General features: G+C 40.3%; 1 protein-coding gene across 2 annotated transcripts in view; it reads right to left on the bottom strand.

Annotated features, from left to right (window-relative positions):
- The window catches only part of sdk1a (sidekick cell adhesion molecule 1a), a 769571-nt gene that overhangs the window by 7069 nt on the left and 741341 nt on the right, over positions 1-21161 (bottom strand). For both annotated transcript variants that reach the window (XM_073060649.1, XM_073060650.1), the window contains exons 40-44: positions 11446-11571; positions 10368-10532; positions 3527-3664; positions 1812-1932; positions 362-491 (exon numbers count right to left, since the gene is read on the bottom strand). In XM_073060649.1, coding sequence (XP_072916750.1) covers positions 362-491; positions 1812-1932; positions 3527-3664; positions 10368-10532; positions 11446-11571 — 680 coding nt within the window. The remainder of the gene's footprint in view (positions 1-361; positions 492-1811; positions 1933-3526; positions 3665-10367; positions 10533-11445; positions 11572-21161) is intronic.

The following is a 21161-nucleotide window of genomic DNA, read 5'->3' as shown; positions in this document are numbered from 1 at the left end:
AGGAAACCCTGGAGGCGACAGAGCTCACTGAGGGCAAGGGCAGTAGAGGCAGACACCTTCACCTTATTATGTACGTATCTAGATGTGTACTTGAAGATCTACAGGGCTCAAAAGCATTTGATCCAAAGCAGCAGTAAATACCAGTGACAGGATGAACTTAGGCAAGCTTTTAAGCTGTGAAAGGGATAATATATCCTCTCTCTCCCTACAACATCTATAGTTAGTGGCCTTTCAGCACACATAAATAGAAACATTTGGGTTCAAGCAAGTCCAGAGATGAGAGCGTTGTCCCTTCCATGGTTGTACAGTGGTATATAAGATCCAGTGGGCATAGGATGAAACAGAAGAGTTGTCAATTTACCTCTGACCCTGATATTTCAGTAGGCTTCTCTGTTAAAGTGGTACTCTCTGTCAGCATTATCCCATTGTAGTTGTTACATAAATCCTCATCGGAATAGCGTAACCCTCCTGGGCTTGGCCTTGGTGGAAACCTTGTAAGAAGACAAATTATGATTGTTTGCACTTCCAGCAGTCAGCAGTTAGAACACAGAGGAGCCCACAAAGATGTGCCAAACCAAATAAATTAGCATTCAAAGGGCCAACAAAAATCATCCCTAATGCCCACAAAGTCTCCATTTTGCTCATATTCATGTGCCTATCTAAATGTCTCTTAAATGTCCCTCGTGTATCTGCTTCTACCACCAGCACAAGCGACGCATTCCAGGCACCCGTCACTTCGTTAAAAAAAAACTTGCCACTCATGTCTCCTTTAAAATGATCCCTCTCACCTTAAATGCATGCCCTCTAATGTTAGACATTTCAACCCTGGGAAAAAGACGCAGTCTGTCTACTCTATATCAATGCCTTACAAAACCCTCGTCATATCACCCATCAGCCTCCACTGCTCCAGAGAAAACAACCCAAGTTTGTCTAACCCTTTGTTATAGTACATGTCCTTTAATCCAGGCAGCATCCTGGTAAACCTCCTTCTGCACCCTCTCCAAAGACTCCACATCGTCCTTAGAATGGCCAGGACTGTAAGCAATACTCCAGATCTAGTGTTAAATAAACTTTTAGAAGTTTATCAATGTATTAACATAATAAGAAAATAATGTAAAATATAACTTCAGGTTTAAAGCCCAATATATTGCTGATACTGAGGTAGTTACTACAAATAAAGTTTAATATTAGCAAATAAATTATTTGTGAATGATACTTGCAGTGTCAAAATGATACACCATTTATCTGAGATAACAATGACATACCCAAGAAAACCAAGGAAGGTCATGTTTTCTGTGAAGGTTGTTGTAAGGCCCAGGAGACTATTTGTACTGCACGAAGCAACACTGAGAAGTATGAAAGGGGCAGTATACATGCAAATACTGATCGGATTGTGGACAGAAGCAGGGAGACATCCGTAAGAGGAGCTTATCTCAGAGGTTTCGGATCTGATACAAGAAAAAAAAAGTCCAGCGTGCTCCGGACACAGACGCAAATGTGCCTCAGAATAAACACAGAAGGAAAATGGCACAGACAGAGGAAGAGCTGATGTTTTAGGACAATGAAATATTGTTAAGAGCTGTTGTACTTATTTCAGATTTCCAACATCTACAGGCTTTTATATTTGTTTTGATAGAAGTGTCTTAACATTGAAGTTAAGCTAAATGCTTAGATGTTACAAAAGGCTCATGCTTGTGCCTTCTAAACCTTACATTTTGCCTGCAGGGAGAAATGCTCAGTGGAGAAGCTGAATTGTGACTGCTGTGATAATCATAAACTGAGTCCAGCTGCGATCAGGTGCACGTCCTTACCTGGTGCCATTTTTCTTACAGAAATTGCTCTTGACAGTCAAATGTCTGCTATTTAGCTCCAGGGCAGTAAACCCTCCATTATCCAAGGTGAGAGTTTCTTCCACGTTCGAACAACTTTTACCTAGAGCATAAGATAGCTGTCATAAGACTAGAGGTGTTTGCTGTTGGGATACACAGCTGAGGGTGAGATTTACTTTCGACCTTTTTTATAAGCAGAAAAAATGGAACTTGGTTCCTTTTGCAGATAAAGAAAACTTGAAACTTTGTGCAATATTATAGCATTACTGAAAACAAGAACATAATTCAAATAAAGACAGATTTGAAGAATAAGGGAATGAAGAAAGTGCTTTTATTTTAAGCTATTAAGGAAAAGTAGTCTTATTGTACAAAAGATTTTAACCACTACTGGGATTTGATTAAAGTGAATGACAAGGTCATTATATAAGTTTTACAATTCACTTGTCTGGATTCAATCACATACCTCTATTACTTTCAGTTACACAATTGAAAATTGACATTATTCAGAAGAAACTGCAATTCCTCGACCCTCTCTATTGTCTGTGAGGCCCCAGTGATCTTGACCTACAGATTGACTCAGTGCTATAATTTGTAGAGTTCAAACATCAAAAGATGAGAAATATGGTAGATAATTTTTTTATATATGTTAGCAAAGATAATGTCCAACATTATGCAGATTTAGAGTGCTTCAGTGGCACAACCAAGGACCAGGAAAATAAAAGAGACAGCTCTAAGCTCAGTGAAATGACGGCTTTTGAATAAACGAAGATGCTTATGGAGCAAGTGTAGTTTGCATCAGAGACTGAAGACCAGTTAGCAGAGTATGCAGTTGGGTGTGGAGCTTGAGATTAGTCAGCAAAAAACGGAAATAAAAAGGTATTTGAGTACAAGAATAAGGTTTTTCCACATGATATTCTTAGGAAATGAAATAAAATGAGGTTGGTAAGGAATGCTGCAGATAGGATGAAAAGTAGATGAAAGACTTCTGGATGAATGGTAGTCTGTTAAAGAATGAGTTGAGATGTAGATAACCATTAGAGAAATCAAACTTGGAGGTGATCAAGGTTTTAGAGAGTATGAGTGAAGTAAAGCATAGATAAATTTCATAGCGATTTTGGCATAGAGTTTTAAGCTCAGATCAAGTTTGAGTAAGATGTTCAGTGAGTTCAAATACAGCGAATTGTTTTCAAGAAAACCGAACAAAAACTCCACTCCTGTTTAGATTGAAATGGGTGAAGTTTGGGGTTTTGAATATTTAAGAGAGCACAATGACAGAAGGACACAAAGGTAATTTTGAAGAAAGGGACAGATGAACGTTGTCATTTACATGGGAGGATTATGTGAATCCACAGAGTGATGCTGAGAGCCAACACATAACTGAGAAATGTTAAGAGAGCCAAGGATGAATCTCAAGGACATTTCAGTGGATGTGGCAAAAAGGGGAGGAGATTATACCAATTCCATTTCTATATGTTGAAGACTGGTGAGATAAAATCTGAAAGAGTATCTCAAATAACTCAAATAGTTAAATGTAGAAATTGGATATGTTGCTGCTTTGGAGTCTGTGAAAGAGGGTGGGAGGAGGAAGGCCATGGTAAAGGGCATTAATAATACAAATTTGAATTTCTTATATTTAATAATATCTGAGACTGAAATGATTAAAACTGCCTACATAATAAAGCAGGTCTTTTTTTTACCATTACTGTTCCTGTACTTCTTGTTCTGTCCATGAAGGATTAGCCCAAACACCATGAGAAGAATGAGAATGAGGCTGCAGAGCGCCATCACTATCAGGAACCACCACTCTTCGTAAAATGGAGGATTTCCCACCTGAGCTGTAAGACAAGCCACAGTAATATGGTTAAAGTAGTAAGGATTTCAATTCCCCTATATTTAGAGGAACTGTCTGAGTTCAACTGGCTTAGTTGGAGTGGAATTTTTTTTAATGCTCACCAGATTTTTTTTTGAGAGAACATATAGACAGTCCTACTGGTGATGGGAAAGTACTCAACTTTATTTTAGAAAATAAAGCAGGGCAGGTAGCAGTGGAGGAACACACGAGAAATTGTGACCATAATTCTGTATGTCTCAAGGTAGTTACAGAAAGGGAGATGTTGGTCCCTAAGCTAAGGTATTGGATTGGGAGAAGACTAATTTCATTTTTAAGCATGAGGGAAGAACTGGCAAAAGTAGATTGGGAGTAGTTGTTTCCAAATAAAAGGGCAGTTGACAAGCAGAAGGACTTTAAAAGAGAGAGAGTTCAATGCTGGCCTATTCCAGTAAGGGTGAAAAACAAAGATTGTGAGATTCAGAAAACTTGGTTGAAAAAGGATATGAAAGGTTTGATTGGGGAAAGAAAAGGAAAGCTCTGGCAGTTTTATGCTGGTTGCTCCTCATTTCTGACTATGATGTTTGTCTGTGCAGCTCAGCAATTATGTGATTGGGTAAAGAGCCTCACAGCAAAAAACCTATGTGGGGGGAGTTTTATCACAAAAAGGCCATTGCACTGGGGCAGCTCCTCTCTCTTGGCCTCAAAAATCTTGGCCCAATGGTACAAAAAAATCATCAGGACTGGAGACTTCCTTGGCTGCAGTGGATAGCCATGACGCCTTCAGTGCCCTGTCATGCCCACTGCTCTCAATGGAGCGTTGCAGCAGTGTCTTCTTGGCAGTTGGATCCTGTAGTTGATCTCATCCACTGAGTGCCAGAACTGGCTTCACATGCTGGGGCAGGCATGCTGGCAGGTATAGGCGATGGGCATCAGGTAGGCTTTTGAGAAATATAGAGTGTGTAGGAAAAGCCTTAAGAAAGAAATTAAGATGGCAAAAAAAAAAGGATGCTGAAATATCTTTGGTAAGAAAGATCAAGGAGGGTTTCAAGATTCTACAGGTACATTGGGCAAGATGGTAGCCATGGTAATAGTGAGTACCCCTAGATACGAAAGGGCAATCTGTGTGTGGAGTCAAATGACGTAGGCGAAGTCAAAGTAAATACTTCTCATCTCTATTCACTAAGGAGAAATCGATAGAGATAGTGAATTCAAGAAGGGAACTGTGCATAATCTGCAGCAGGTCAACTAAGAAGGTAGGAATGCTATGGGATGCTTAACAGTTGATAAATCCCTGGGGCCAGATGAGATCTATCCAAGGTTGATTTTGGGAAACGAGAGTTGATAACTGGGGCCTTGATGAAGAGTTCTGCATATCTGTTAGGCATAGGTAAAATGCCACTGGATGTTTTTATGAAGTGTTGTATTAAGCTAACTGCAGGTTAGCAAGTCTTATGTCAGTAATAGGGAAACGATGGAAGAAAATTTTAGGGAAGGCATTGGTGTATATTTGAAAAGGCAGGTAGAGGCTGATCAATGATAGTCAGGCTCTGCAAGGTGAAATACTGCCTCACGAATATGAGGTGGTAACTAAAAGACCAATATAGGTAGTGCCGTGTAAATCCGTGACTGATGGTGTGCCCGAAAGATTGATGCTGGGACTTTTTTTGTTTGTAATGCATACCAAATACTTGGCTATGAATATAGGAGGTATGACTAGTAAGACTGGCAATGTCATAAAAATTATTGGCATTGTGGACAGTTACTTTTCTTTCCCCCCAGCCTTTGTATTTTCTGGTTTCTAAAATTACAGTGCCTATTAAAAGTGTTCACCAACCCCCCCCCCAGATATTTTTATGTTTTATTGTTTTACAACATTGAATCACAGTGGATCTAATTTAGCTTTCTGACACTGATCAACAGAAGAGTCTTTCTTGTCAAAGTGAAAAGAAATTTCTACAAATTGGTCTAAATTAATTACAATTATTAAACACAAAATAATTGATTGCATAATTATTCACCCCCTTCAAGTCACTATTTAGTAGATGCACCTTTGGCAGCAATTACAGTCTTGAGTCTGCTTGGATAGGTCTCTATCAGCTTTGCACATCTGGACACTGCAATTTTTCCCCATTCTTCTCTACAAAACTGCTCAAGCTCTGTCAGATTGCATGGGGATCATGAACGAACAGCCCTTTTCAAGTCCAACCACAAGTTCTCAATTGGATTGAGGTCTGGACTCTGACTTGGCCACTCCAACTTTGCTGTTTTTAAGCCATTCCTGTGTAGCTTTGGCTTTATGTGTGCAGTCATTTTCTTGTTGGAAAACAAATCTTCTCTAAAGTCGCAGTTCTCTTGCAAACCACATCAGGTTTTCCTCCAGGATTTCCCTGTATTTTGCTGCATTCATGCTTCATGATAGGGATGGTGTGTTTTTGGTGATGTGCTGCGTTTGGCTTACACCAAACATAGCATTCAGTCTAATGGCCAAAAAGCTCAATTTTGGTTTCATCAGACCATTGAACCTTTTCCAGCTGACTTCAGAGTCTTCCATCATGCCTTTTGGCAAACTCTAGCCGAGATTTCACTGAGTTTTTTTCCCAACAGTGGCTTTCTCTGTCACTCTCCCATAAACCAATGACTGGTGATGCACCCGGGCAACAGTTGTTGTGTGCACAGTCTCTCCAATCTCAGCCACTAAGGCTTGTAACTCTACCACAATTGCAATAGGTCTCTATGTGGCCTCCCTAACTAGTCTCCTTCTTGCACAGACACTCAGTTTTTAAGGATGGCCTGCTCGAGGCAGATTTTTAGTTGTGCCATATTCTTCCCATTTCTTGATGATTGACTGAACTGTTCTCCAAAGGGATATTCAGTAACTTGGAAATTTTCTTGTATCCACTTCCTGACTTCTTTTCAATAACCTTTTTGTAGAGTTGCTTGGAGTGTTCTTTTGTCTTCATGATGTAGTTTTTGCCAGGACACTGACTCACCAGCAGTTGGACCTTCCAGATACAGGTTTATTTTTACTACAATCAATTGAAACACCTTGACTGCACAAAGGTGTTCTCCATTTAATTAATTATGTGACTTCCAAAACTAAGTAGCTCCACCAGTCATGATTTGGTGTGTCCTGTTAAAGGGGGTGAATACTTTAGCAATCAATTATTTTGTGTTTTATATTTCTAATTAATTTAAATCACTTCATCAGGATCTGTTTCCACTTTGACACTGAAGAGTCTTTTTCTCTTGATCAGTGTCAAAAAAGCCAGATTAATTCCATTGTGATTCAATGTTGTCAAACAATAAAACATGAAAACTTCCAGGGGATGGAATACTTTTTTATAGTCACCGTATTTCTGGTTCCAGGATTGTTTATCAAGATTCTATTGTCAGTATTCAACTTTGCTTCTTTCGTTTCAAAAACTCATGTCTGGATCCCATCATGGGTAAAGTCCTCCCCATCACTGAGCACATCTACACAGAAAACAGCATCTGTCATCAGGGACTTCCACCAGCCAGGTCATGCTCTCTTCTCACTGCTGTCATCAGGAAGATACAAGAGCCTCAGGACTCACACCACCAGCTTCAGGAACAGTTATTACCCCTCAACCGTCAAGCTCTTGAACCAGAGGTGATAATTTCACTCAACATCACTCGCCCCATCACTGAACTGTCCCCACAACCTATGGACTCACTTTCACTCTCACTCTTCATATCATACTCTTAATATTTATTGCTTAATTATTTATTATTACCATTATTCCTTTTTTCCTTTCTTTTAGTACTTGCACAGTTTACTGTCATTTGCACACTGTCTGCCCTGTTGGTGCAGTCTTTCATTTATTCTAATAAGGTCATTGTATTGAGTATGCCTGCAAAAAATGAATCTCAGGGTTGCATATGGTGACATATATGTACTTTGGTAATAAATTTACTTTGAACTTTTGGCATCATTCTGTTAAGCTGCCTGCACAGCCTCCAGGGTCCTGAGGTATTACATCCAGAACTGAACACAAGCGTGGTCAACCAGGACTTTTCTGTGTGTTTGCCGGTTTTCCAAATACAGCAGCAGCATTAAGTTATTCTGTCTATCGTGCCTGCTCTACCATTCAATCATGGCTGGCTTACTTTCCCTTTCATCCCCATCCTCCTGCTTTCCTTCCACACATAATCTTTGATGTCCTTACCTACAACATCACAATCCTTGTCAGACAAATGTTTACAGGTCATCAAAATGTTAACTAAATCTGACTCAATACCTGTGACTGTCAGTTTCCTATTGTCCAGGACATACAATTACAGGGAACTATCCTCAATATGTTCGTTGTCTATCCAATACAAGCTGGGCCTATTTATCTCAGTTTATATATTAATTGGAATTCCCCCAATAAACTCGTTTATTTAATCTCCATACCTTGATATGTTTCCACAAGGGAGATGACAGAAGACCTTCATTGCTGTCTTACAAAGTTTTTATTTTGTAATTCTCCATACCTAGGTGCTATTGCCTGCTTGCTGAAACCCCTTGTAATCTTCTTTCTTCTAACTTTGTCCTTTATCATTAAAGCTTCCTGTCTGCCAGTTTCCCTTGTAGACATTATAACTTGGTATATTCAGTTCCCAGTCTTGTCTTGCAACCATATCTCAGTAATAAATGTCATGTATGAGTAATGACTGCTATATTTCACCCAGTAAGTAGAATCTGCCTCTGCAATTCATTTGATTTATTTCTTACACCGTGCATTTATAATAAATAACGCTTACATCAGCTGCACACCTTTGCCTGTCCTTCTGCTCTATTGCTTTACTCACACATTTCCTTTCTCTGATGCAATTACTTTACACCTTTTATTTTCCCTTAATATTTCCTTTTCCAATTGACCTTTATTTATGAGTTTAGCATCAATATGATTGCCCTAAGCACTCCTCCCATTAAGATCCTAGTTCTTGCTGAATTCAGGTGGTGCTTTCTCTAAGGGTGAAGTTGCACCTCTGATCATTGCCATGTTATCAGCCCCTGTTCTGCCTCGAGAGGCGCTGTTCCTTTTTGTACAAACATCACTTCCTGTTCGTAAGCTGTTTTTTATATCATTTCCTGTGTGGATTAATTTGGATTTCAACTTGAAGCACACACAGTAGAAAGACATCCGTCACCATCCATTCTTCACTTGCCCTTGAAATAATATCTTTGAGTCATAACTCCTCAATAATGGTAAGCATTTAGTTCATGCACGTGGAAGGTTTTGTTATGTTTATCGTTCATTGCTATTAAGCTATTGTTGCACCATGAGTCCACTCTAGTCCACAGCATAGTCATTGAAAGTGTTGCATGTATGTATCACCTTGTTTAATACTGATCATGAGAATAATTGGTAATGCTAATATATTCAGGTGTGCGACAATTCTGTATTCAATCTGATACATGTTTTACTACACTTTCCGCAATTTCACTAAGTTTTCTCATTAAGAACCCTGAAGAAAGATTCCAGCTCAGGTGATTTTTGAGATGTTTAATTTCCTGTCTAGGTTTGTATGCAATGCACTGCGAGGGCAGAAGACCCTCTCAATCAGATTATTTCCTTATCAATTTTCACATGGCCAGAAGCCACAACACATGGACTCCTGTTCTTTAATTTAGTTTATTCTTTGTCTACTCTTTTCTATGTTATCGATCTCAATATGATTCACTGCATGACTTCACATCTCTCTTCAAAGTGAGGTGGCATTCAATCTGAGACCACATAGGTTAGAAAGGGTAAGCTGCCTCAAGTTTCAGTCTGCCAACATCTCCGAGGACCCATTCTGGGTCTACCACATTGATGAAATCACGTAGAGGGCACGCCAGCATCTACATTTCTACAGACGTTTTTGGAGATTTCAAAGCTGTAAATTTTTACAGCTATATCGTGGAGAGCATTCTGACTGGCTGCATCACCATCTAGTATGAAGGCTCTAAGGAAGCCGCATCAGGCTGTAAACTCGGCCAGCTCCATTGATCATGGCTTCAAGACAGCTGCACCCATCATTAAGGACCCTCACCATCCAAAACGTGGCTTCTTCTCATTACTATGATCGGAGGAGAGGTTCAGATGCCTGAAGGTGTAGAGTTAGCATTTTGGGAAGGGCTTCTTCCCCTCTGTCATCAGATTTCTGAACAGTACATGGACATTACCTTAGTATTCCTCTTTTGCAATATCCATCTATCATAACTGATAGTAATTGTTATATCTTCCACTGTACTGCTGACACAAAACAACCAATTTCACCACTTGCTGTACATCAGTGATAATAAACCTGATTCTGATTCTAAAAAGAATGCTATTTGACGTGGCAATGATTAAATTCACCAAAGTTCCCACTTTGCAATTTCCTTCCTTTTCCTTTTTGGACAGCTTCCTGCTCTGTTCTGTGATCCGGGGTTTGGCAGTCTTTCCAACAGCTTCACTTTTAGCCTTCGGGCCGCTGGAACATTGTTCCGGTTGAACAAGTTGTGCATTTACTTATTCCCTTCAGCATAAAGACGTGGGGGGCAGGCCTATTTAAATTGCATGAAATCCATAGCAATTAAGACATTTCCCAGAAGCAGTCAGTTAAAAGCTGTTACTAAATCGGTATAAATATAAGGATAAAAAAAACACTTCACCAAGAGTTTTCTGATAGACTCATTTATATCAGTCAATTTTCTCTCACAAGAGTAAGCTGATTACCTGATCTCACAATGGTTGGTGTACTTGGTTCACCATATCCAAACTGATTGGCTGCAATGATCCGAAATTCATAGCTCACTCCTTGTTTTAGCTTATCCCGGTTAATCGCATGTGATGTTGCATCACTTGGGATATCTTTCTCAAACGTATCCCACAATCCTTCATCTAAATTAGAAATTAGAAGCCGTTCAGGTTAAAATGGGCAAACTTTATAAAACAGATACCACAGAGCAAAGACAACTCTCGAGTCTGGCTCAATACCATTACGAATGACAGCTAACAATTTGTTTGCTTTTTATTTTAGCTTAAATATGACAATTAATTGATAATTACAATTAGTAATTTGGGCAGAAGGGCACCATCTTCTCAGATCTGTCTACGTTCAATGTGTTCCACTTCAGGCAATGTTTTACTTAAACCAAGGGTTCCCAATCTTTTTGACGGCATGGACCAATACCATTAAGCAAAGGGTCCCTGGACCCCAGGTTGGGGACCCTTGGAACTCTCATTCATGCCTAATGACCCCTAGAAGTGGCTGTTCCAATGGCCATCTGACAAACGTCCAGACTTCTGGTCACAGTTCTAAATATTCATTCCCTGCCCCCAATGGCCCTTTTTGATTAAGCTTCTTTGAAAATATAGCAGAGATTTTGTCAATAAATTTATTTCCTTATAAAATCTAAAAATAACTGAAAGATGGCTGCTTTCTTATCCAATTACTTTCAGAGGTTACTTAAATAGAAACACTAAAATGCTGAGAGCATATAAACCATCTAACAATTACAGCACGGAAACAGGCCATCTCGGCCCTTCTAGTCTGTGCTGAACGTTTACTCTCACCTAGTTCTACTGACCTGCACTCAGCCCATAACCCTCTGCATGGATTCGACTTGAGGAGAATTTTAAAACAGAAACTATAACAATCAAGTTTTTTTTAAATCAGCTCTATTCTTTTTTTAATTCAATTTCTATTCAGCATTATAAAGCATCAGCATTTTATTAATTCAAGACACACAAGGAATTCATGTGTGACAAAGTCTACATTCAGAGAATTCCAAAAGACGATCAGTTTGCTTACCTGAGGGTCTTGCCTCGATTATATAACCCTTTATTGGTCCTGCTCCAGGCACACCTGGTGTCCAGTGGATCGTGACGGCAGATGCAGTTTCACTAACGGAGGGGTTTAGAGGAGGACCTGGGGAACCTGTGCAAAATATTAAGATTTCCGTTATTAAAAGAGCAAACAAACATACTTAGGAAATAAGAATTAGAAAACTGCAATATCAAATAAGTGTGGAAATTCCACAATCCAATATCTGTTACAGTTTGAGTATGTGGAATGACAGCAAGTTATTGTGTCCCTGATCAAACATAATGCTTTGTGTTCTGCCATTTATTTAACCAAAGATGACACCATCATAACAGTCTAATTTGATAAGAAGGGTCTGATTGTACACAATAATTCTTCAAAAGGTTTGAGGGGCCACAATTTCCTTCATTCTAATTACTTTAAACAAATGAGAATGGGAGCTGAGATAGAGTCCTGCTAGAATTTAGAGAAGGGGTTCCCAATCCAGTGTCGACAGACCCCTTGTTTAATGGTATTGGTCCATGGCATTGGGAACCTCTGATCTAGAGCATGATTACTGGTTGCACCTCATTATCATCTCCTTTACAAAGGGCTGCAGTTTGATGCTTTGGGGGGGGGGGGGGGCGGGGGTGAATACAGAAGGAAGCCGCAAAAGTGAGGGGACAGCTCTGATAGGGAAAGCAACATTCTCATCAAGGACCCCCACCATCCAGCTCTCTTCTCGTTATTGCATCAGGAGGGAGGTACAGGAATCTCAGGTCCCACAACACCACGTTCAGGACCTTTCAAACATTAGGCTCTTGAACCAAAGGGATAACTTCACTCAACCAACACTAAACTGATTCCACACAGTACGTACTAACTTTCAAGGCCTCTACAGCTCATGTTCTCAATATTTATTTATTTTTCTTTTTGTATTTGCACAATTTGTTGACCCTTGCACATTGGCTGTTTGTCCGTCTTTGCGTGCAGTTTTTCATTGATTCTGTTGTGTTTGTATGTACTGTGGATGCCTGCAAGAAAATCCATCTCACGGTAGTATATGGTGACATGTACAGTATGTACTTTCAACTATGAACCCAGGTGAATCCATTACAACTACCACTCATCAATGTTGCCAACTTTGAAGGAAAACCACCAAACATGGTTCTTGTTCAAAGCACAATCAGTCTCCCTTCTGCTGCTCTCCATTATAATGATCATGACTATAACTGAGAAAATCACAGGCAGATCTATCACAGGCATTTCTTCAGATTTATAAACACATTACTCATCCCTTACTCAACGGTGAACAGTCTTGATTACAAGATGTGACTGAACTACAGCATATGTAATTGGAGGGAAGCCCGCATGATGAGGCCTGGGCAACCTTTTGATGACTCATTCATTTCTCAGATTCAGACCCTTGCTGGTGTGAATAGCATTTCTTCTCCATTCCTTACTATATTTGAGAAAACAACTCCTGCTGAGAAAAAGGTTTGATCAAAATCTGGCGTGTTTTAAAGTTCAAGGGTTCATTTATTATCAAAGTATGCGACTCTGAAATTCTACTTCTCGGGTAGCCATGAAACCAAGAAGGAAAAGAAAGTCAGCACGATCATCAATCCTCAAATCCCCCCTCCTTGCACAAAAAATGAACAAAACTGAACAGGCACGTCAACCCCCAAATGCCTCCTCCCACACAAAATACAAACGAAACAGAACAGGCACATTGACCCCCAAAACCCCCTCCCCGCACAAACAAAACACGAAAAATCAGATGAAAAACACAGAATATACAAAAAAAGTTAAAAGATTGAAGAAAGTCTATAGTCCAAGTCCATATCCACAATGCAGAAAACCTGGGCAACAGCAGCAGGTTCTCCCCTCTCCGGTAGCATAGCAGAGCAATCCTCAGCAATCAAAAGGCCGGCAGCCGGCTCTCACCTTCCATATTTGCCTTGATGTTTCTATCTCCCTTGTCGCTTTAATCAATGAAGAATGGAAGCTATACTTGGCAAACTGGAGCCGAATATTGGCTTGTGCTGTCCCGCAACCTGCCTGCCATGACGTTTGCACAAGCTGCCTCTGCCTCCCAGAATCCTCTCGGAGTCTGTGGAGCACTGGAACTCCAAACAATGAATTAAAAACAGGTAGCAACACCTACTTACTGACTCTGGGATGCAATTCATTAATGATCTACAGGTGAGGATCCAACAACATATCTCTGTCAAAACCAAAACCAAAATAGTTCTGTTTCATTGTCCATCTCTCTTCCTCCCTCAATTCATCTGTGGATAAAATCTTCATCCATGCCTTGGTTATCACAAAACTTGATTAGTCCAAAGCATTGCTGGCTGGTTTCCTCATTTTATCCTCATAAATATGAGATTACGCAAAGTTTTGCTGTCTATGTACTGAACGACTGCCCTCAAATCCCATCTGTACGATGGCATTGAAGCGTACTGCCATCTTACCGGAAGTTTGTTGATCTCCTGGTAAGGTGGTGGCGTACTCAGACACAGTGGCCTCTCTGGGTCCAAAGAAAGGTGTGATTGTTTGTCCTTTGCATCTTTTTTGCAATCTCAAGCCACTGATGGTCTTTAAGAACACTGAGTACTACAGTGAACTGCTGGATCGCGGTGGAGCTGGACTTGTTGTGTACTGTGCTGCTACCTGCTTCAGCCACCCAGGGAAGAAGGTGGTGTGCAGAGGATGGTGCAGGTGATTGTCTTGGATGTACTTCTTGTGATAATGTAAAATACTGAGAGTCTGATTCACTGGTTCATTGCCGAGACCGACAGCGATGGGGGGGAGTTGTATGGCTTCATTTGCGTCCTAGACCAGGCCCTCTTTCTTGCCTCAGTGTCACCTGGTGCAGCTGCCAAGGGAGGAGACACTGGAGCTGTCTGTGAGCTGCTGGATTCCAGGGTGAGTTGGGGGTGGCCCCTCTTGTTGGTGCTGCCCTCTAGTGTTCGCTTGGTGGAAAACAAGCTGCACTGCATAATATTCAGAACTGCTACGGGCTGTTCTTGCAGAAACATGGCTCCAGGACAACATCCATGCACCATCAATCTACAGACCATAACACTCAGGGACTCAGGCTTAATTATAATATTTTAAGTATATTTTCTAACTGTATCATAATTATATGCTATCGTAATTATATGTGCTATATGTGTTCTGTGCTATACACGACTGTTGGTTATGTGTTTTGCACCTTGACCCCAAAGGAATACTGTTACATTTATTCACTTATGTGGTTGAATGACAATTAAAAAAACTTGTTCACTTTTCACTCCTGTGCTTCCCTTTTTGATAATCCTTCAGTGAAGTATTTACCATTTTAAAAGCACAAGAGAAATGGAAGTTGTTGTTGTATAGGGTTAAATTATTAAAAGTTATGACAATTTCAATCAGACTAGCGTTACTAAAGTGATTTCCAGTTATATGAACACGAAATTCAGAAACTCTTCTCTCCCTTTGAGCTGCTCTGTGCAGGCGAGAGACGTCTAAGTATATAAAGGAAATGCTGTTTAATTGAATCAGAAATTGTCATGGCAACATTTACATTTGCCATGGTAACAAATGTCTCTTAGGGAAAGTACTAGTCACAGCACAAATATCACACATTAGATTCCTCTGTAGCTATACAATCAAAAGTGCTCTATAAATGTACTTTATGAGCACTTACAGCGGACAACAGATATTTTGCTGGACAACAGACAATGAAAAATGTCCATTTCCATATACACAAAATGAAAATACATTTTCCCCAGTATTCAAAATACAGATCTAAAAACCAGTGTCTGACTTTTCTCTGTCTTCCCTAACCCAATTAAATAATTATTCCGATGCCTGAAGACGCCTTGGTTAAGATTCCTGTCAATGTTGCTCCAGTAACCAGATGCTAGGAAATGGCTGCTGTTGATTGCTACTTATTCTTGAGTAAGACCTATGACATCTATAGTTCTGCAATGTGTATGGGGATAACTGGTTAGATCAATATGGACTTGAAGAGTCCTTTCACATAGCTGACAAAATGTAATGCTGTAGCATCAGTGATTCTTCAGTTCTGAGATACTCTTTTTGCTTCTTCCAATCTAGCTTTCTCACATGAGCGATCACAAATTTTTAAGAGGATATACCGAGCAGGACGATCCAGTGCATGTTGTTCCCAGTGGTGCGTTTCAACATCAGAACTCTTCAGGGATGTTCTAAGAGAGTTTCTGACTCCCTTATCCTGACCACCACGTGATCATTTGCTCTCAGTCAGCTCTCCATCAAGTAGTTCCTTTGGTATCCTTCTAATGTGGTCCTCCCATTTGACCTGCGATTCTAGCAACAACGGGACGGAATATATGTGTCTGGAGTCTTACAGATGTACAGACATATGATCAGCTTGTGCAGGAACTTTCAAGGAGTTATGAACTCAGACCCAAATCCCTCTGTATATCGTCACCGCTTAAATGTCTGGCCATTAACTGTGTACTTTCTCATTACACATGACCTGCCTTTATAGAACCCATCTACAGTACTGTATCAGTCTCTGTGTAAACAATCCAATCCACAGTTCCCTGAAACAGCTGCATAATTTGATAGGATGGTAAAAAGATGCATATAGAGTAGGCCGCTGGCATTTTATTCGGAGGATCAAAATGTATAAGAAGGCACACGTTTAAAGAGAGAGGGGGTACATTCATCGGACATGTGCAGGACAGTTTTTATATACACAGAGCAGTGGGTGCCTGGGGTGTTCGATTCCTCAAAGCCGTTTAAGGGGCTCTTCACGCTCCAAGTGAATGGAGGAGAATGGATTACGTGCAGGCAGAAGGATTAGTGTAATTAGGCAACATTAGTTAATTAGCTTGGTACAATATTGTGGGCCATAGGCCTGTGCTCGACTGTTTTATGTACTATGAGGGAGTGGTTAAACTATTCTGGTATAATGGCAGCGGTTTCTACAGGGTCAACAAAAGGTTCTACTGTCCAATTTAAAACATGCTTTTAATGATCGCAAGATTCTGCTACACATTAAGAGTGAAATGTACCGCAGGTCCACACCATCACTGAGCTGCTCGCTGGCAGAGAAAATGAAGGAGCTGTGAAATGGGCTGTCTGGGTCAATGGAGGCTTACAATTCAGAAGTGAATGGCCTTCTTGGTCGCTTTTCTTGTGATCACACGACCCTTTTGGACATTGTGAATCTGGCATGCTGCAAGTTTGATTCACCGATTTAATGGCTGAGAGCAGAGGGGAATGGCCTCGGCCATAGCAAGGACAAGCCCTCAAGTCATAGTATCGCCTGTTCCCAGTGCGCTCCACTGGGGGCAGTGTGGCGCGGTGCCCAGGACAGAGTTGGCACTGACCTCCCTGCCCCCCCCCCCACAACATGTTTACATGGCTCTGAGGTGGTCGACTGAAGCTTTCGAGGGTCTGGATATTCTATATGTGCTTGCTATCTTGTATATGTGCGGACTAGGCTTTGTGCCGCAGTGTTGCCTGAGAGAGGCAATGGAGCCGGTGTGCTCTACCGGAGGTGGTGCTACTCCCTCCAGTGTTGGCTTGGCAGAAGACAATCTCCATTGTGGTCAACTGGAGACTGCTGATGCGAGTTTTAGACTCTCTTATTGCGTGATTGCGGTACCGTTTGTACTTGCTATCTTGTGCGTACTTTGTTCTGTGTGCGACTGTTAGTACTGTGTTTTGCACCTTGACCCCAGAGTAACACTGTTTCGTTTGGCTGTATTCATGTACGGCTGAATGACAATTAAACTTGAATTGAATTGAATATCTGGCATCTCTGCTGCACACTGTCCATCTCTTCAAAGCATAACACAGGCATGTCTTTAGCCTGGTCTTTAAGTTGATTCCTCTTTGTTCCTATGCAGGAGGGAAGTATTAGATTAACCTTGGAGTAGGTTAAAAAGTTGGCACAATGTAGGACCAATGTACTATATGTTCTCACGCTTCTCAATCTTCCAAAAGCAGCATGGGAACTGGGATTAATTCTGCCACTGCCTGTAAGAGATTTGTTCACCTTGTGACTATGTGGGTTTCCTCCGGGTGCTCTGGTTTCTTCCTAAATTTCATATGGGTTAATAGTTTAATTGGTCACATGGGTGTAATTGGGCAGCACAGGCTCATTAGGCCCTGAAAGGCCTGTTACTGTGTTGTATCACTACATTTTAAAAATATTAAATTAAAAAGAGCTGGCTTTGATGCCCTTTTGTTGACCTCATCATCAATGCCGACTGATCTTTGCGAGGGTGCTGTCAATTTCTGTGATCTTGCCCAATACTGAAAACCTCTGACCACTCAGAAGAATGGACAGAAGCTCTCAGTAGCGGGCAAGTTCTTAAATCTGGTTCTGTCCATGGGGTACATTGTGCAGGTTGGTGCATAATTTTGTGCTAATTGTGAGAAAAATTTGCCCTGGACACTGGAACATTTGCCCTTGCTCTCCTGCTCATTCACTTCTGAGCTTCCATTGAGTGCACTGTCATCAACAAAGAAGAAGTCCCTTTATGTGGTTTCTTGTAATTTGGTCTTGAATGAGGATGTTGTCACATTAAAAATTGCACCATTCAAGACACAATTATTAAAACTATAAAGACACTATATGACAATCCTGCTGCTAGGATTAAAATCAATGGATATTTATCAAATAGTCTTACCCTAGAAAGGGGCACGAGACAGGGTTGTGCATGGTCACCACTACTCTTCGCATTATATCTGGAACCATTAGCTCAATACATCAGACAAAATGAAGTTATCAGGGGAATTACTATGAAAGGGACAGAGCATAAATTCGCTTGTTATGCGGATGACATTTTGATCTAGGGCAACCAACATACTCTTTACCTAATTTGATGCAATCCTTTGAACAATATGGTCAATTATCAGGATACAAGATCAACATAGATAAAACCCAGTTACTTTCATATTACTATAGCCCACCAAGAGAAATTGAAAGTCGATACCCCTGGGCATGGCACACAGAGTCTTTCAAATATTTGGGCATCATTATGCCAAAAGATCTGACAAAATTATCAGAATGTAATTATCAGCCTCTATATAAAAAAATTAAGGAAGGTGTGGCAAGATGGAGCCTGATTCCTTTTTTCAGTCTCAGTTCAAGGATTGAGTCTATTAAAATGAATATACTGCCCAGACTGTTATATCTCTTTCAGACCCTACCAATAGAGATTAATCAAAATCAATTCAATGAATGGAACAAGAGGCTATCAAGGTATATTTGGCAGGGTAAAAGGCCGAGAGTTCATCTCAAAACTTTGCAATTAGCAAAGGAAAAGGGGGGATGGGACTTGCCTTCTCTTAGAGATTATTATTTTGCAGCACAGTTGAGAGCTGTGATATGTTGGTGCAACCCATCATATGACGCTCAATGGAAAAAATTGAGGAGTGGGTACTTCCCATCCTCATACAAGCAATTTTGGCTGATAACAACCTGCAAAGGTACATAAATACTATTGATTACCCATGGGTGAAATTGACTCTTAAAATATGGAAAACCACTATAAAAGAATATAATCTAGAGGGAGATATTGCAATTCTTAAATGGTGTGCATATGACTCTGATTTTACACCAAATAAATTGGATGCTAGATTTAAGGACTGGACAGCTAAAGGAATAACAGTTCTTTGCAACATAATGAAAGAAGGAACACTGTTCAGTTTTGAAATGCTTAAAGAGAAACACTTATTCGAAAAACAAGATTTTTATCGGTATTTACAGATGCGACAATATGTTAATAAAACGCTTAAAAATGTAACCAAGGCAAATACATGCTTGATAGAGCTCTTTAGAAAAGCATATAATTCAGATAATGGTAGTAGAATCATTTCAAGCATGTATAAGGGGTTGTCAAATCTTAAAACACATTCGACTTCATACATTAAAACAAAATGGGAGAAGGAAGGAGGGATAATTATATCTGAGGAAGAATGGACAACAATATGGAGATATCAATGGAAGTGTACCAATTCACAGAAATGGAGGGAGTTTGGATGGAAAAACTTGATAAGATATTTTATTACATCCTCTCAGAAATCCCATTAAGATAGTAACCTCCCTGTTTGCTGGAGAAATTGTGGAAATCAAAATGCAAATCATTATCATATTTTTTGGGACTGCCCTGTTATCAAAAACTATTGGAGGGGGATACACAATGCCCTACAAGACATCTTTAAATGTGAAATACCCTTGGAGTAAGACCATATATTTTGGATATATACCTCAAGAATGGTTGAAAAGAGATAAATATTTAATGAATATACTGTTAGTGGCTGGTAAAAAGACTCTTACTAGGAAATGGTTATCACAGGAGAGCCCAACTTTAAATGCATGGATGGAAATTACAATGGACATTTACAAAATGGAGAAGATAACAGCATCTGTTAATCATAAGCTGGAACAATTTGATTCATACTGGAAAAAATGGTTTAACTACATAATGCCTCATAGGCCTGATTTTATTCTCACAAATCAATGAATCTGTTGTAAAAAAAGATCACCCCCTACTTGTACATAGTTCTTTCCTTTTGCTTGTTTTTTCTTTCCACTCTTTTCTATAAATGTATACCTCAGATAAATACATTGTAGAGATTTTGTGACATATATGATTATATGATGTATATGTACGATGTCTGAAATACATCTTATGGAAATGTTTGTTTGATGAACTTCAATAAAAAATAAATTACCAAAAAAAAAATTGCAGCATTGGTTCTATATAAAATGTTGATTTCCATCTTCTTCATTGGTAAGAATCACACTCTGTGGCAGAGAACATCATACTAGGCAGTATGGGAGTAAGCAAACAGCCTTGTTTCTCACCACTGCTGACTGGCAATTGGTTTTTCAGACTCTTCATCATCCATTACTCTGGCCACAACATATACAAAAGTTGTCAGGCAATGATGACGACCTGCCACAGACCCTCATCGAATTGACAAGGAGTCTAATTGTCCCCATTTTCTCTCTTTGTAGCTGCCTGGATTTTGCTTTCTACTCTCAATGGCAACATTGATTTATCAAAGAGTTTAAATGAATGTTACTTCTTTATACATGAAATGACTAAACTGTAGATGCACGGGCACAAGCCTCCTCACCATCGGGGACATCTTAAAGGGTGGTATCCATTATTAAGATATATAAAGATACAGAAGGCGCTGGCATGGAGGGCTATGAATGACATGAAGGAAATCGGGAGGTTGAACCTGACCAGAGGGCTCAAAAAGAGGATCTTCATAGCAGTCATAGAGTCCATCCTCACGTACGGATGCGAGACGTGGACACTCAGCAAGACTATGAGAAAGTCACTAGATGGTTGCTATACACGAATGCTTCGGATGGCTCTTGACGTGAGCTGGCAACAGCACGTGATGAATGTCGAGCTCTATGACGACCTACTGATGCTCACTACTAAAATCGAGGCAAGAAGACTGCAACTAACGGGGCACTGTCTACGTCACCCTAAGCTACCTGCCAGCCTAGTCATCACATGGGAGCCCAAGTGTGGGAGGATGAACCCTGGGCGTCTTCCCAAGACTATGGTCAACACATTCCTAGAAGATAGCGGTGCGGATAACGTAGATGAACTGAACACACTGATGAGGGAGAGGGAGGAATGAAGAATCCGTCATCGTGCCCGATGCCGGCCCCCTAGGCCTGAGTCGACGTAGTAGTATCCATTATTAAA

The sequence above is a fragment of the Hemitrygon akajei genome, chromosome 11 (assembly GCF_048418815.1).
Source record: "Hemitrygon akajei chromosome 11, sHemAka1.3, whole genome shotgun sequence".
Classification (NCBI taxonomy): Eukaryota; Metazoa; Chordata; class Chondrichthyes; order Myliobatiformes; family Dasyatidae; genus Hemitrygon; species Hemitrygon akajei.
This window is presented reverse-complemented; position numbering and strand designations above follow the sequence as displayed.